We start from the raw sequence: 15,797 nt of genomic DNA on the forward strand, positions 1-15,797 counted from the left end.
TTCTTTCGTTCTTTTCGTTCTTTCTTTTGTACATTTGTTTACTTCTAGAAAGATTTGTTTACTTCTAGAAAGATTGGAGAGACTATTAAATTCACTTTTTCCTTGAGTTTTCCAGATTTCTTCCACAGAGTCACTTTGATGTTAATTTCATGGCATATTTATCTTTGTGGTTGTTTTGTGTTTGTTTCTTCTTAAGTTTTTCATGTGAGATATGTTTGTATGTTTTACAGTTAGCAAGAAAAAAACAGCATGATATATTAGTGAGGTCTACACAACTGTACAGGTGGTGAAGTTTCAACATATACCTCTTATTTCCCATCCCTTGTTAATACTGTTCAGTATTATCAAACTTAAATAGAAGCTTCAGAAGTAAAATTTCACATGACATTCTTCAGGTTGCTTTCAGTGCTCTTTAAAATATTATTTACAGTTAGCGCCCTCCTGGTGGCGCAGCAGGTTAAAGCACAACACTGAGAAGCTAAAGCCCCTTCAGCATGAGTTCGATCCCCGCCCTGGAGGTGATCCACATGGCGCGGTAGACCTCTCCTGACCCACCCTGCTCCCCTAAGCAGTGTATTTCATAGATCTGGCTGTTCTACTCCCCACTCAGTCTAGGGTGAAGCCTCTCAATGCCTCCGCACCTCTGGCCAATACCCCAGTTCTGTATGCATAAATAAATAAACCATTTATGTATGTATACACACACACACATATATACATACATATGTATGTATATATGTATGTATATGTATTACTTATATGTGTATATATATGTATGTGTGTGTGTATATATATATATGTATGTACATATATATATATATAACATAGTTAAATTATCCTAGTGATGGTAAGTCTAGAATTGGAGAAATCTAAGTGATGGGGAGCATATGTAGGTTTTCTGTGATGCTAGTAAAATATTTAGAAGTTGGATCACCCATTTCTAGCTTACTATTATAACCACTAAACTAGGACAGAAAATATTGGTGATTTACTTTTATAAGTAGGGTAACATTTATCAAGTTTGCATTGGATATCTAATATTTTTATTGTCCAGTAATTAATGGAATCACCTTTATTCTCACAATAACCTCATTTGTATATAAGTTATATGTCACCCTAATATATATCATAAACACAAAATTATTAGAAATGTAATCTGATATTGTGTGAACTATATTGAAAAGAATACTTTTGCAGTTATATCTACTGACTCTTATTCTTAGATTATTTCCACTATTTTTAAATGAATTAAAAGGCAGTTAACACAAAAAATTAACTTACTTTTGTCCAATATTTTGTAAAAGTGTTTTGTATTGCTTTTTATGTTCTGAAACACACATTATCTCTTAAAAGAGAATTTTAAGGTTAATGGTTATTAATACTGTGTTTTATTTTGGAAAACTTACTAGGTGATTTCAGTATTTAATGTTAAGAAACAGGTGGTTGATACTGAAATGCAACTGTTCTTTTTGTTAGAATTATAATATGGTAACAAAAAGAATTTTTTTAAAGGTTTTTATTTACTTATGCATACAGAAATGGGGTACAAGCCAGAGGTGCAGGGGCCGTGAGAGGATTCTCCAGAAACAGAGTGGGGAGCAGAACAGGCAGATAGAGGAAGCGCATTGCTGAGGGGAGTAGCGTGCAGTTCAGGAGAGGTCTGCCGCGCCATGTGGATAACCTCCTTGGCTGGGTATGGAACCCACACTGAAGTGGCTGCAGCTAGCTTGCAGTGCTGCATCTTTACCCGTTGCACCACCAGGGAGGGTCCACAACAAGAATGTTTAAACAATTCAAGAAAAAGATCATATAGGTAGTAAATAATGGACTTGAGATTCAAACCCTCCAGGTACTTCTAACTAATAAGCTTGTGATTTGAAGTTTTATCTCCTGTAATACTCCATCTGTAGAGTCAGAAGTTCAGGGTTATACCCAACTATCATTGGAAAATCTCTTGATATCCTTGATAAGTTCACTTTTCTTGCCTGAACATTGGCAGAAAGGGATGAAACCAATTCCCTGCAGATACCAAGGGGTGGCTCAGCTTACCTTTTTTGGGACTCAAAAGTTATGTATGACTTTTTAACAGCTGTTTGAATGGTACAGTTGCTGGGGTTGTGGGTAGGGATATATGTTTGCATTCCTAAGCACCACATTTTTTGAGAGTCAGCTGTAATCCAGCCTAGAATGACTTTAGAGTTCTAGAAAGCAGAAGAGCTTTAATGGTAGAGATTATTTTGAGGAAGGAGTAGTATTTGAAAGCAAAAGCAGACTGGAGTGACTAGTGAAATTGTAGTATTAAAAACATAAGTAGGTTAATAACATTTTTGTCATTTCTATAGGATACTAGCATTTGATTTTTTTTTAAGTATTATTTAATTCTACTAGCACTGTGATAATCAGGAAAGAGATGACCTTAGTTATAGTTAAGATAACCATTTCTAAGTGTAACCCTGGGCAAACTAGCTGAACTTCATTAAGAATTGGTTTCCTAATCCGTAAAGTGAGTACCTTAAGGTCCAACATATACTTTGTGATTAATGCTTTTTTTAAAAAAATTATGGAATTAGACCTGGCTCTTAGAACTTCTATAATTTCATATCACTTTACTTCAAATGATACTTTGAAAGATACGTGTTCTTTCCTTTTTTTTTTTTTTGTTAGTGATTTTTTTCCCCTCTACTTGAATCTCCATCCCAGCCTTTAATATCTAGCTCATAATTACTTTATGTATTTGCTGTGAACCTTTCCATGATTTCCATCCACTAGTGATGTTACTCTCTTCTGAATTCTTCTATTCCTGCATTTGCTATCATGGAAATACTTCTTAATAGATATTACTTGAATGTTTCCTGGTTATGAAATGCTTACCAATGTGTGCAAGCCCATTTATGCAATTTGAAATAATAGTTCTTAAAATGTAGTAACTGTATAGGTAAGAAAATTATATACTTATACACGAAGAAAAAGGAAAGCAAAGAATGAGTATGGATTTATAGGCCCTATCCAAATTGAGAAATAATTCCTTTTTTGGAATTGTCCCCCCCCCCCCAAGTCTAATTTTTATTATCCTGTTGTTACTGGGCAAAGGATCTAAAAACTGTGACAGGATCAGAACCTCTCATTGGGCTATGGATACAGCCAGTGGAGCCACACACATAAATAACAAGGCCTTTGGCGCAGAAAAAAAACAAAAGTGATTTATTCTAACCTTTACCACTGTGAAGCTCTTCCTCCATGATGAAGGCGCATCATAAAGCTGGCTGGCAGCCCCTACTAAAAAGAGAATGAGCCCACATCTGTCATTCTCTAGTAAAGACTCCCAAAATGGCTGCTAAATTCCACTTCTTACCAGTAGTCACCTCACTCAGTATTAGGGTAGAGATCAGACCAATGCATATGTACAGGCATCATTCCTTCTGGCTTAGGCAGTGTCCAGACAACAGGGGGCGCAGTTTGAGCTTTAGTTGTGTGGGGCCAGATCCAACTCTGGGTTTTACAGCAGAGCAAAATGTGGCTTACACTAAATATCTAAAGACCCAACTGAATTTCTCAGTTCTGCTACTTGAAAAGTTTGGGTTTGGGTATATCATCTCTAAAATTGGAGAATTCTTATGCTCACTTTTTAGTTTATGGGAATTGGATTAGGTAATATAAGTAAAAATTCTTTGTAAATTGCTAAATAGGTTGATAACTTTTTAAAAAAGACTATTAACATACATCTTTCTTTGGTGTTTTTCCTTTTTAATTCAGCTTTCCTCAAGCTACAAATCAAACATTGCTAGACAAATTTAAACATCAACATGAAGATAATTCTTACATTGAATTTCCAGCTGTGATGGAGCCAGCTTTCATCATAAAGCATTATGCTGGAAAAGTAAAATATGGGGTAAAGGTCAGTAATTTCTCATTGTGTCTTCAGGGCAGAGTGTATTCTTAATTATACTATTATCCTTGCTATACTACCTTTTTTGTAGTTTCAAAGACTCTTGATCTGTAACAGTTATAAAGACACTATTAAAATTAAGACTACCTTTTGGTATATTGCAATCCTAGGTGATGTTTTTGTTGGTTTCCTCCTGTATATAAACCTGACATTGACTATCTATTCTAATAGTATGTTTAGATCTATAGGAATTGATATCATCAGTAGCAATTCAAACCCACTAATAATTCATCTATTTTGTTGAATTTATATGATCTTTATATACATGAGTTCCAGCAGATCTAAATGCTTTCATGAACCATTAGGAATTTGTGAGGTTACACTCCTAATGAATGTATTGCAACTCTTAACGCTGTAGGAAAGAACCTTAGTATTTTTCTCCATTTCTTGTTTTCCATAAATAAGCCCATTACTTTTTTAAGTTTTATTTACATTCTTTATTGTGGTAACATTTGTTTACAACACTGTATGTGATTCAAGGGAATAGATTTCATTTATTTCACATTTATTTTACTCCCCACCCATGATCAAACACACATAATTACATTGGGCTCCCTCTCTCTCTTTTTCCCATCCTTATTCTCATCCTTCTCTAGTTGGCTTAGTTTTTAGGTTTTGTTTTAATTTAGTTTTGTCATTCTTATTTTTCACATATATTCCACATATAAGTGAGCCTGCCACTTAAAAAAGATTCCTGGGCAAAGTTATGATGATATGAAGAGCAGAATAACATTATATTTTATACTCATCAAGAGTTAATTTGTTTGCTCCTTCACTCATACATTTATAAATACACTTATTCAGGAAGCATTTATTAGCATAGTATATGTGAGAGATTATGCTTGATATTTGGAATTATGATCCTGGCTTTCTATTTACTTATATACATATGTGTGTGTGTATATCTATATATATATGTATATATATATATACAAATATGCTTGTATATGTAGTAAATTGCCTATGTGCTATATGTAATAAATATGTTCTGTGACAGAAAGTTGTAAGATAGTAGATTTTGAATTTATAGATCCATGAACATTTCTCTGAGAAACTTAAATTTTGAGAACTGACCTGAAATAATTCTAGGCCATCAAATTGGAAAGAGCTTAATATGTTGAAATAATTGTAGACCAGTATTACTAGTTTGTAGTGAGTAAGAGAGATAGCATGAAATGAATTGAGACAGTGGTCAAGAAGTTAATACTTCAGGGCTCTAGACCAAATTAAAGAAATTTGGTTTTTATTGAAGGTTGTTACTGGAAGCCATAAAGTGTATTTAAGCTTTGTATTTTTGAAGGATTGCTTTGATTACTTTGAGGAGAAGGAATAACAGGGTAAGAATAGAAGCGAGGAGATCAATTAGGTCACTTTTAAAAATATTTGAGGGGTGACATGTTAAAGTAATCCTAACCATAGAGGTGACATTAGAAATGAAGGACATTTACAATGACTGGTATAGATTTTGTAGGTACAATCAGTAAGATCTTGTTGATGGATCCAATAAGGTAAGTAACTTTTGACTGGAGCTGATGGATAAATTTGATGTGCTTTTCCCTGGAAGGAAGGAGCACATTTTAGCAAAAACATTAAGAATAACCGAGAATAGAATGGTGGTTACCAGTACTGAGGAGTGAGGGGACAAAGGAGATGTTGGACAAAGGATGCAAGCTTGCATTTGGAAAATGAGTAAATTCTGGAACTATAATACAAGACATTGTGATTTTAGCAAACAAATCCTATAAATATAATACAGTCTGTTAAGAGACTAGATCTTCAATGTTCCCATTATCAAAGAGAAATTATTAAAATAGTGATGGAGGGCCTCCCTGGAAACTTTGGGGTTAAGTCACACCGCTATCACCACTGAGACCTGAATTCAATTCCCAGCCAGGGAGCTCACATATAGCATAGCAGACTTCACCTCTCTCTCCTGATGCTTCCTTCAGTGTATTTCAGTAAATCTATCTGTCCTCTTTCCCACTCTGTGTCTGGTAAGTCCTCTCATTCTTTATACCTCTCGCCTGCACCCCTGTTCTTCTACAAAATAAATGTTTAAAATACTGATGGAGGTGTTAGCTAATGCTAAGATGATAATTACATTGATGTATATAAATGTATCAAATCAACATATTGTAAGCCTTAAGTGCAATGTTAAATATTACTTATATGTCAATAATTTTTTGAAAGAATATAGTTTAAAGCAAAAGATCTTGATCTATAAAATCATAGACTATGGTGCTTGAAGTGCATAATCTCAAGTATGCAGATTTCTTTCATGCCCCTTCTCAGTTTATTCTTCCCCATCTAAAGGTAACTTCTATCTTGATTTTTAGCCTTAGTTTCACTTGCTATTAAATATTGGTAATAAATTCATACAACATAAACTTTTTGGTCTGTGGCTATTCATCTATAACATCAGGTAGCGTGAAGAGAAAGGATATATCATGCAAACTTGAACTGAAAGAAAGCTTATGTGATTACATACTCAGACACATATATCAATCTACCACTTGATGTCTGTATGCAAATGTACCAAGCTCTGTGATTGAATTTCCTCATCTTTAAAATAAATAAATGATATTTAACCTCAAGGGATTGTTGGAGGATGAAGTGAGTTTAACAAAATATGTAAAATGCTTCCAAGTGTGCCACATAGTGTAACTTCTCAATAAATGTTACTTGATATTATCGTTATCACCATCACCTCACATTCATTTAGCAAACATATCTCTTGATTCTGATTTTTTATCCCCAAGCCTTTTTCTAGTTTTCTTCATATTAGTACAAGTACTTTTATTCACTTTATTACTCAAACCTGAATATAGACATTAACCTAATTTCCTCATTCTGTTATCATTCTCAGTCTACAAAGGAATTCCTTGCCCTTAACTCAAAACAAATCCCAAATAACAATTTTCCCTATTCATTGTTCACAACCGACATGATCCAAGTCATTGTCATCTCTTACCTGCACTGTTGTAATAGTTTCCATTCTTTGTATGTATTCCTTTACTAGCAACCACTGTTGTTTCTAAAATAGCAGTTAGCTCATGTCATTACTCTGCAATGACTTTCATTTACACTTAAAATTCAAACTTCCGATTATTATTTGTGTACTATTTCCCTATTCTCAACCATTGTTCAGAATACACCAGTCCTATTGCTTTTCTCTTCTCTAATAGAGAGCAGCTATTCTGTTTTGCTTGGAATGTTTTCTTATATCTGGCTCCTTTTTGTTACTCATTTCTTTTGTCATGTTTTGTGATACCCAGCCAGTGTTTAATAAGCTGCAGTAGAATTATGGCTATTCATTCTTATTTTTTTTAAAAAGATTTATTTATGCATACAGAACTGGGGTACAGGCTAGAGGCGCAGGGGCGGTGAGAGGCTTCACCAGAGACAGAGTAGAGAGCAGAACAGGCAGACTGACAAGGTACACTGCTGAGGGGAGCAGCAGGGGCAGGTCAGGAGAGGTCTGCCACACCATGTGGGTCACCTCTCTGGCTGGGGATCGAACTCATGCTGAAGCAGCTATGGTTAGCTTCAGGGAGCTGTGCTTAACTCATTGCGCACCAGGGAGGGCCCTCATTCTTATTTAATTGTAGAAAAAGTTTTAATAGTTTTAGTGTTAGATGAAAATTTATAACAGTTCTCTGGTTTATTTATCTACTTAGAACAGAAATCTTTTCTCTTGTCCTTTTTTAACTGTTGAAACACATTACCCATTATTATCATGTTATTTCCAAAAATAACAATGATAATTTTTTAATATAGGATTTCCGGGAAAAAAATACAGATCACATGCGTCCAGACATTGTAGCTCTTCTGAGAAGCAGCAAGAGTGCGTTTATCTCTAGCATGATTGGAATTGACCCTGTAGCTGTTTTCCGATGGGCTGTTCTCCGGGCTTTTTTCAGAGCCATGGTTGCTTTCAGGGAAGCTGGGAAAAGACATGTTCAGAAAAAAACTGGTAAGCAATAGATACTAATATTCTACTATGCTCTATCTTTTAATTTTTTGCCTCTATTTTTCTACAAGGAGCAAAGACATAATAATTTTGTTGTTTTATTTTCTTATACCTCAACGTGTTTTAAAGCTAATGAATTGAGTGAATTTTATATGACTAAGTGAATATATGATGTGTGTGTTAGTACATTTTTATTAATAGACACAGATGGGAATAATCTGGTATTAGCAGGCACTCAGTGAGACAATGGTAATATTTTTTTAAATGTGAAATGATAATCATTTAACTACATAGAATTTAATATTGATATCTTTCTCTGTTTTCTACTTATGCCATTGTCTTTGCTATATGGCAGAAAGTCAGGCAACAGAAAATTTAGGGTGGAGGTATGTAGTATAGTAGAGATAACCTATCATGTATTACAAATTATGTTGCTATTAAAATTTTTCTTGAACTATCAGTACACCTTTAAAATTATAAAAGTAAAGTTAGCTAACAAATGTGAAATATCTATTTATGAAGTCAGTTTTGTGTCTCTTACTCTTTCTTCAGTTCTTTGGATTTTACTTGGAAATTTACAAATAGAGTTGGACATGTTTTCTCTATACCTCTCAAATAATAAAACATCCCATTTTACATTGTGTGGGATGTCATCTTTATAAACACTTGTTACTTTCTGAAAACTACAGTGTTATTTGTTGTAGCTCTACCCTTAGATAGACCATTCTGCATAGTGAAGATTTTCTAATATGTAGGTAACTGCTTAAAATAATTTTTTTTTCTGCCCAGAAATACTTCAAGATATAATAGGATACACCTATGCTCCAGGACTCCCAGATTTACTTTTATAGATTTTAGCATGTGTACTAGTAGTATAACTTTAAGTTTAGTTTTTAATATTTCAAATGATTAAATATATTTGGGAGATTATATTTCTAAAATGAGAGGCCAAAGCTAATTGAACTTAATTTCTGTATTTCAGATTATAATAAGTAGTAAACTCTAGTTTTCGTAGACAAGGAGTATTACAGTATTTTGGGAAGTAAAAAGAATATCTTAAAACTTGCTTTTTTACCTTTTGCAAAGTTATTTCTAAAAGATTATCTTTGTATAAAATCTTAAGGAAAAGCTTTTCCTTTTAAGATGTGTTCTTATTTATTACAATGGATTCATCAGTTTGAATATTGTAAGTATGCTCGCTAAGATAGAAACAACTAAGATGCTTTTCTTGTTGCTAATATATATATATTTCTCTGTAAAAGTTACTCCCATTGCTGTAAACATTTAAAATATTATCTGTGAATGTCAGTTGTAAATGTATTATCAATTTGTACAATGATAGACATTGTTATTGAAGATCAAAAAGTTGACCTGTATCATCTCTACTTCCATAATTTCTAGATAGTTTATCTTTCTGACTAGTTTAGACCTTCCATCTAATAAAGTCTCTTATTCAAGGATATATGCAAACAAAATATATGTTTTGTCAGTATTTCTCAGTACAATATTTCTGAAAGTATTATATTTTCAATGAAGTAATACAGATGAAAATACCCATGGGCCTACCACCTAGGTGGAGAACTAGAGGATTACCAACTTCTAAGGTTCTGCTTGGATAAATTTTTTAGATTTCACTGTTTTAATGAAGATGAAGAAAAACTGTAGTTCATTTGCATTTTGAGGCAATGACTGAACATATTTGTTACAGGGAATAAGTATTTGTATTACAAATTTTGTATCACAGCATTTCAATACATATGGTATTGAAATTATCTATATCTATCTATATCTATATCTCCAGGAAGAGAGTATATAATAGTCATACTATATATAACGAATATATAGTAGGTATACTATACATAAGGGAACAGTTTTGCTCCCTGCACACCACTCATCACCTATTGTCATGGGTTTAGGGTAAAAGAATACCATAAAGTTAGAATAGTATAACATCACAAGGTGAAAACCTTCAGAATAACTGTGAAAGGAAATTAAAATAGATTTAGAACTTTTACAGTGATTGTAAATAATAGGAGCATGTATCAGAGTATAACATAAATTAGTGATTATTTTAAGCAGAACCAGACAATATGGAAGACAGAAGGTAACCAAGTTCAAATCTTAAATGAGAGTAAGAGGTTAAAGATATTACTTATAATGAAGAAAGAAGATACAATCTTCAGAGATATAGTAGATTTTAACTTTTTGTTGAGAGTACATTACAAAAAATTTCAATGTACTTTTAGCTAGTCACTAATAAATCACTCTGATGGTCAAACAGAAAGTCCTGAATTTTCTCAAGAAATTATCTGACATTTCTTTTTCTTCATTAAGCTGCATATTCGTGGGACTCTAGATAACCATGTACATGTGTAGGACTCTGTTCATGCCCTGGCTCTGTGAACATTCAGGAAATACCTCAGAAGATCTTGATCTTTCACCTCTGGATAACTTCAGGCTCTGTGCAGGCAGGAAGTGAGAGCAAGGCAAGAGATGCAAGCTACCTTACTGTGTATTGAAGGTGTACCCCACTTGACAAAGATTGGGAGATTTATTGGTGTTAGGCATGTAAAAATATCTGCCTTCAGTCATTAGCTGTCACCAGGCTAACTTATTGAGCAGAGATTTATGTGGTAATGTGACAAAGTTTGTGTCACAAACTTTACAAAATTAGTTCTGAAAATTCCTAAACAAATAGCAATTATAAGACATAGCAACCCCTGAGAGAAGGGAAAATTTGATTCCCAGAGTTCTGTGTCTAAAGTTCTATACAAAATTGAGGCTTGCAAAGGAACAAAATGTTAACTGATGGATGTATAAGGAAAAAAGGAATCACTTACTCAGAACCTAAAGTTATCCAGAGATGAGAGAATTGTCTAGTCAGATACTGAAGTGACTAAATAGTCTTTAAGCTACTTAAATATGTTCAAATCTGAAGGATTGAAGAACCAAAGGCAAGTAAGAGAAAATGTCTCATCAGAGAGCAACTGTGTATGTAAATTTTTAATTGGGAAGAAAAGTGCTGTTTAAAAATCCCTAAAAGATTTGAGAAGGCAGAATCAGTGAAGATGAAGACAGACCAGATGAGATTATTCAGCTCAAGAAAGAGAAAGAATTAAAAGAATTGAACAGAGGTTCTAAACAAGTTGGACGCTCTAAACATATTAATTTTGTGAATTTAGAAGTAAAGGAGAGAAAGGGACAGAAATAATATTCCAGGGAATAATGGCTAACACTCCTTTAATTTGATGAAAAATTGATCTATTTATGCACAAAGCTCAACAAATTGTAAGGTTAGTGAGTTCAAAGCAATTGAAATTTAGATACATCATAGTTTCAGAGATAGAGAGTATTGAAAGCAGCAAGGAAATGATTTGTTACATGTAAAGTATCAGTTGTAAAGATTAAAGAAATCACTGAGGCTGGAGCACAGTGACTAGCACATGCAAAGCTGTAAGTGAAGACTGATAAGGATAGTGATGCTATCCTTCAAGAATGATAGTGAAATTAAAATTGTTGGGTAAACAAATACTGAGCAAATGTTACTAGCAGATCTTCCTCCCCAAAATTACCAAAGTTCTTTTGACTGAAATGAAAAGACACCAGACAGTAACTTTAAAGCACATGAAATATTAAAGAGTACCATTATAGGCAACTATGCTATTAAATATAAAAAGTAGTGTAATTTTTTTTTACATTTGGTAGTTTATAGACTATTGAAATTAAGGTGTTTTTAATCCAGACTATATTACAAGTTAAAATTTTAATTACAATTAAGAAATAACCGATTTTAAAAGAGAAAATAATGACAATAAATAAAACATCTTTTCAGTACAAAAGAAGACAGGATTGAAAGAATAAAACAACAATTTTCTTAATACATATGGTGGAAATTAAACAACATAGTTTTAAATTACCAGTGGGTCAAAGCAGAATTCCAGTGAAACTGGAAAATAGTTTGAGATGAATGGAAGAAAATAGATACCAAAACTTATGGAATATAGTTAGAACAATGCATAAAGAGAAATATATAGCTTTGTATACTTTTATTATAAAAGAAGGAGAAAAGGCCAATAACCTCATGTTCCTCCTCTATGATTCTAGAAAAAAAAAAAAAAACTACAAAGATAATACAAGTATAGGAAGGACACAAGAGTAGAGCCAAAAATAAGTGAAATATAGAAAGTAATGGAAAAACAAGTAAGTCCAAAGGTTGGTCATTGCAGAGATAACCAAAACTGACAACCACCAACAAACTAAGTATAGACTGGTCTGATTTCCAAGCATTCTTTCCTTAAGCATCCTATCAAAGTGGGAGTTATTTTTAGCAATGAGAATAGTTTATTGAGGTAGCTTTTGACTAAAAAATGATGTATCTTTTTGAAAACATTTGCAACTATGGACAGTTCATATTCAATGAGTAAGATAGTGTTAGATAACTTTTAGTACTGTCTATGATAAAAGTGAATATGTATCTTACTAAAGCCTGCTATTTCTTTGTATATTTTTATCTGCTGTTGTGATATCAAAAGATTCCATTTCCTTAACTAAAATGTAGATGCATATTCTCTGCTTATAGAGATCCAGTGCCTTACAAGTTGACTAAAAGGTGCTTTTGCAAACTTCACTTACTCTGTTTATTTAAAACGATCTCCCTTGAGAACTAGCAATAAATAGTACATGTATTCCTAACTGTGCAGTACATATGCACTAATGGAACAGGAGTTTATTCTTATGTGTTGCTTAATTTGCTTGTATTTGTTGTTAAACTATTCTTTTTCAACTCAAACCCATATAAATTTATACTCGATGTCCTCACTGAATCTGTTCTCTTAGTAAATAATATTCTACTCCCCTGAAACTTGCCAAACCTGTATTTGCTCTTAAATCCATTTATTACTAATATTTACAGTACTGATCTCTTCTGCAGTTGCTCACTGTTTCAATAATATTAATCTATCATGCTTTCTTCCTTATCTTTCAACATTGATAAACTTGTTGGAATTCCTGCAAATATGGTTAGTTGCAAGATTTGTGAAATTGTTTAAATTATGTTGGGTGTATGTTTCTTTGGGGTTTCGTCAGTGTTCCTTGCATTGTTGCCAACCATGCTAATTATATTTCAGACCTATTAAAAATCAGTTCATTAAAGAAAGAAATCTAAATTACACAAATTTTGAGTTTTTCTAGAAAGGATTTTAAATTAGAAGTTTTTAGGATGGTATTAACTTACAACAATGAATACAGAAAAGAGCACTGTGAATTCTTAAAAAGTACTACCTTCCTTTTTTCTATAGAAGAATCACTCACATTTAACTCCTGATACTTGATATACTCATATGTTTTTCAGATAGTTGGCAGCATTGTTCTTGAGTCTCTCTATTGGTTTGGGTTTATATAATGTCTTTTTCTTTCTCCATTTTTTTTGTTTTTCTTTTGCTTCCTAAGGACATGATGATACAGCGCCATGTGCAATTTTGAAAAGTATGGATAGTTTTAGCTTTCTCCAACACCCAGTCCACCAGAGGAGCTTAGAGATTCTGCAGAGGTGCAAGGAAGAGAAGTACAGTAAGGCTGTAAATCCTAGTAAACTCTGTGTTGTCTCATATCCACTTGGAAATGGTAACCCAGGAGCATTCTACACCATGGTGTGAGCTGAATTACATAGTCATTGTGACTTCCATTCTATTACATGACTACAAATAGCCTCAGAATATTTCTACTGAAACTTAAAGCCAAAACATCTTTCTTCTTAATTAAATATTTAATTAAATATTCTTACCTGTTCTTTTAACTTGAATGATTCAATGATTCTCTGATTTGCCCATGACCCTTGAGTTGTTAATTACACTTGGTTACAGATTCTAAATTGGTTTACATTTTTGTCTGTAAAGTAGCCAGGTGATTGATTTGTAAACCTGAATAATACTTTTTTCCTTCCTTATTTTCTGTTTTTTTTTTTAATTTTTTTGAGACCTGATATAAACTGTATGCAAAACATACAGTTTGGTAAATGCACCTGTGAAATTATCACCACAATCAAGTTAAACACTGCCAACAGTTTTCTCTGCCCCTTTCTAATTCTAGTGGATCTTTATCAGCAACACTGCTTTTGTGTGTCATTGGTAAACCCACTTAATTTGATTACACTTCTCTCATCAAATATTCCTATGTCTCGAAAAAAGCAAAGCCAACACATTATTTTGGCTTAAACAACAGTGACAGAATCATGATAGATATTTTTATTCCTACTTTTTAATTTTTGAAGTAAAATCGGTGTCAAAGTGCCCTTGGTCTCCATCTCCTGCTTTTCTGTTTGCAATACTTGTTTTGTATGAAAATGGGTTCTTCTCTTATTGTGAGATTACAGGGATTTGCTTATTGCTATTTTGAGAAAAAAGGGGTCTTTCAGAATATGGAAAGCCTGACTGCTATTTGCATATAATAGACTTAAACTCCTTATATTATGTGCTTAACTTTTAACAGATTAAATTTGCTAATATTACAGTTACACAGTTAAAATTTTATGGGGTTAGTACCCAATTGTTAGTAAAAGGAGAACATATGTAGAATTTCAAAAACAAAGGTAGATTCTTTATTTCTTCTACTTTTGCCATTATGCATTAAAAAATTATTTAAAATAGTGTTTTAGAAAGACCTATGGTAAGTATTTCATCTAAAAAAGACATCCTTAAATATTGTCTTAAGTAATGCTTTTGTTTTTGAATGGTGTAGACATTCATCTTCCTTACATAAATCTTTCAATCCATGGAACATTATTTAAAACAGTCTTCAAATCTTTTTTTCTTTTCTGAGCTTAAATGAATTCTGTTTAACTTTTAAATATTTGCAAGTGTTTTATTCACTTTGTTGATTTTTATGACTCTCATTTTGACATTATTTTTTTTTTTAAAGATTGATTTATTTGTGCATACAGAACTGGGGTACAAGCCAGAGGCTCAGGGGCGGTGAGAGGCTTCACCAGAGACAGAGTGGGGAGCAGAACAGGCAGATCGATGAAGCACACTGCTGGGGGGAGCAGCGGTCAGGAGAGGTCTGCCAGGAGAGGTCTGGTCAGGAGAGGTCTGCCACGCCATGTGGTCACCTCCGGGGCAGGCAGGAATTGAACTCATGCCGAAGTAGCTTTAGCTTCTTAATGCTGTGCCTTAACCCGCTGCACCACCAGGGAGGGCCAATTTGACATTATTTTTAAAAACCAGAAATTTCCCATCGTTAGATAATGGTGAATTTGTGAGGGGATTGAAATCTCCCACAGATAACAATATTAAACGTAGAAATATTTTTTAAAATTATAAACTATTTGGAAGCTTGGGAGAAGACCAAAAGAAGCAGAAACCAGCGGAGAGTTTATACTCTAAGTAAAGCAGTGAGAAAGAATTGTGAATGAGAGTTTTTGCAAAGATGCTCCCTAACTTCATAGGTCCAGAGATTAAAGCAAAATAGAACAGTCATACTTTCTTGAACTGACAGCAGCTTGGAATACAATTAGGAGGATAATTTAGGAGGATAATCATGAAGTTTACTGAACAGCCAAAGCGCCAACACATAAACTTTTAGTATGAATTCTTCCCACCATACCTGGCTGACTGCACAGTATACGAAAGATTGTTAAGAACCTTGGCAGAAGAGCAGTAGAAACCAAATAGAATATGACCTTTAATAAAAGACACACTGTACTTAGTGTTACTTGCAAAATTTGCTGCTTTTTTGACTGAGCATCGTTTGTACCTATTCATAGATCCTCTGTGTGTTGGGTTGGGGGTGGGTGAGCCAAATATTCTTGCCTTATTTGGAATCCCTTAAGGAGAAAAGAAGGAGAAAGAGGAGAGAAATATTTAAAGAAATGGTGGCTAAAAAACC

At 33.4% G+C, this 15,797-nt stretch overlaps 1 protein-coding gene across 2 annotated transcripts in view; it reads left to right on the forward strand.

The window, feature by feature from the left end:
* MYO9A (myosin IXA) overlaps nt 1-15,797 on the forward strand; it is a 196,558-nt gene that overhangs the window by 78,224 nt on the left and 102,537 nt on the right. For both annotated transcript variants that reach the window (XM_004687622.2, XM_012728607.1), the window contains exons 13-15: nt 3,754-3,895; nt 7,724-7,919; nt 13,365-13,484. In XM_004687622.2, coding sequence (XP_004687679.1) covers nt 3,754-3,895; nt 7,724-7,919; nt 13,365-13,484 — 458 coding nt within the window. The remainder of the gene's footprint in view (nt 1-3,753; nt 3,896-7,723; nt 7,920-13,364; nt 13,485-15,797) is intronic.

The sequence above is a fragment of the Condylura cristata genome, unplaced genomic scaffold (genome assembly GCF_000260355.1).
Source record: "Condylura cristata isolate star-nosed mole 26May11 unplaced genomic scaffold, ConCri1.0 scaffold00023, whole genome shotgun sequence".
Taxonomy (NCBI): Eukaryota; Metazoa; Chordata; class Mammalia; order Eulipotyphla; family Talpidae; genus Condylura; species Condylura cristata.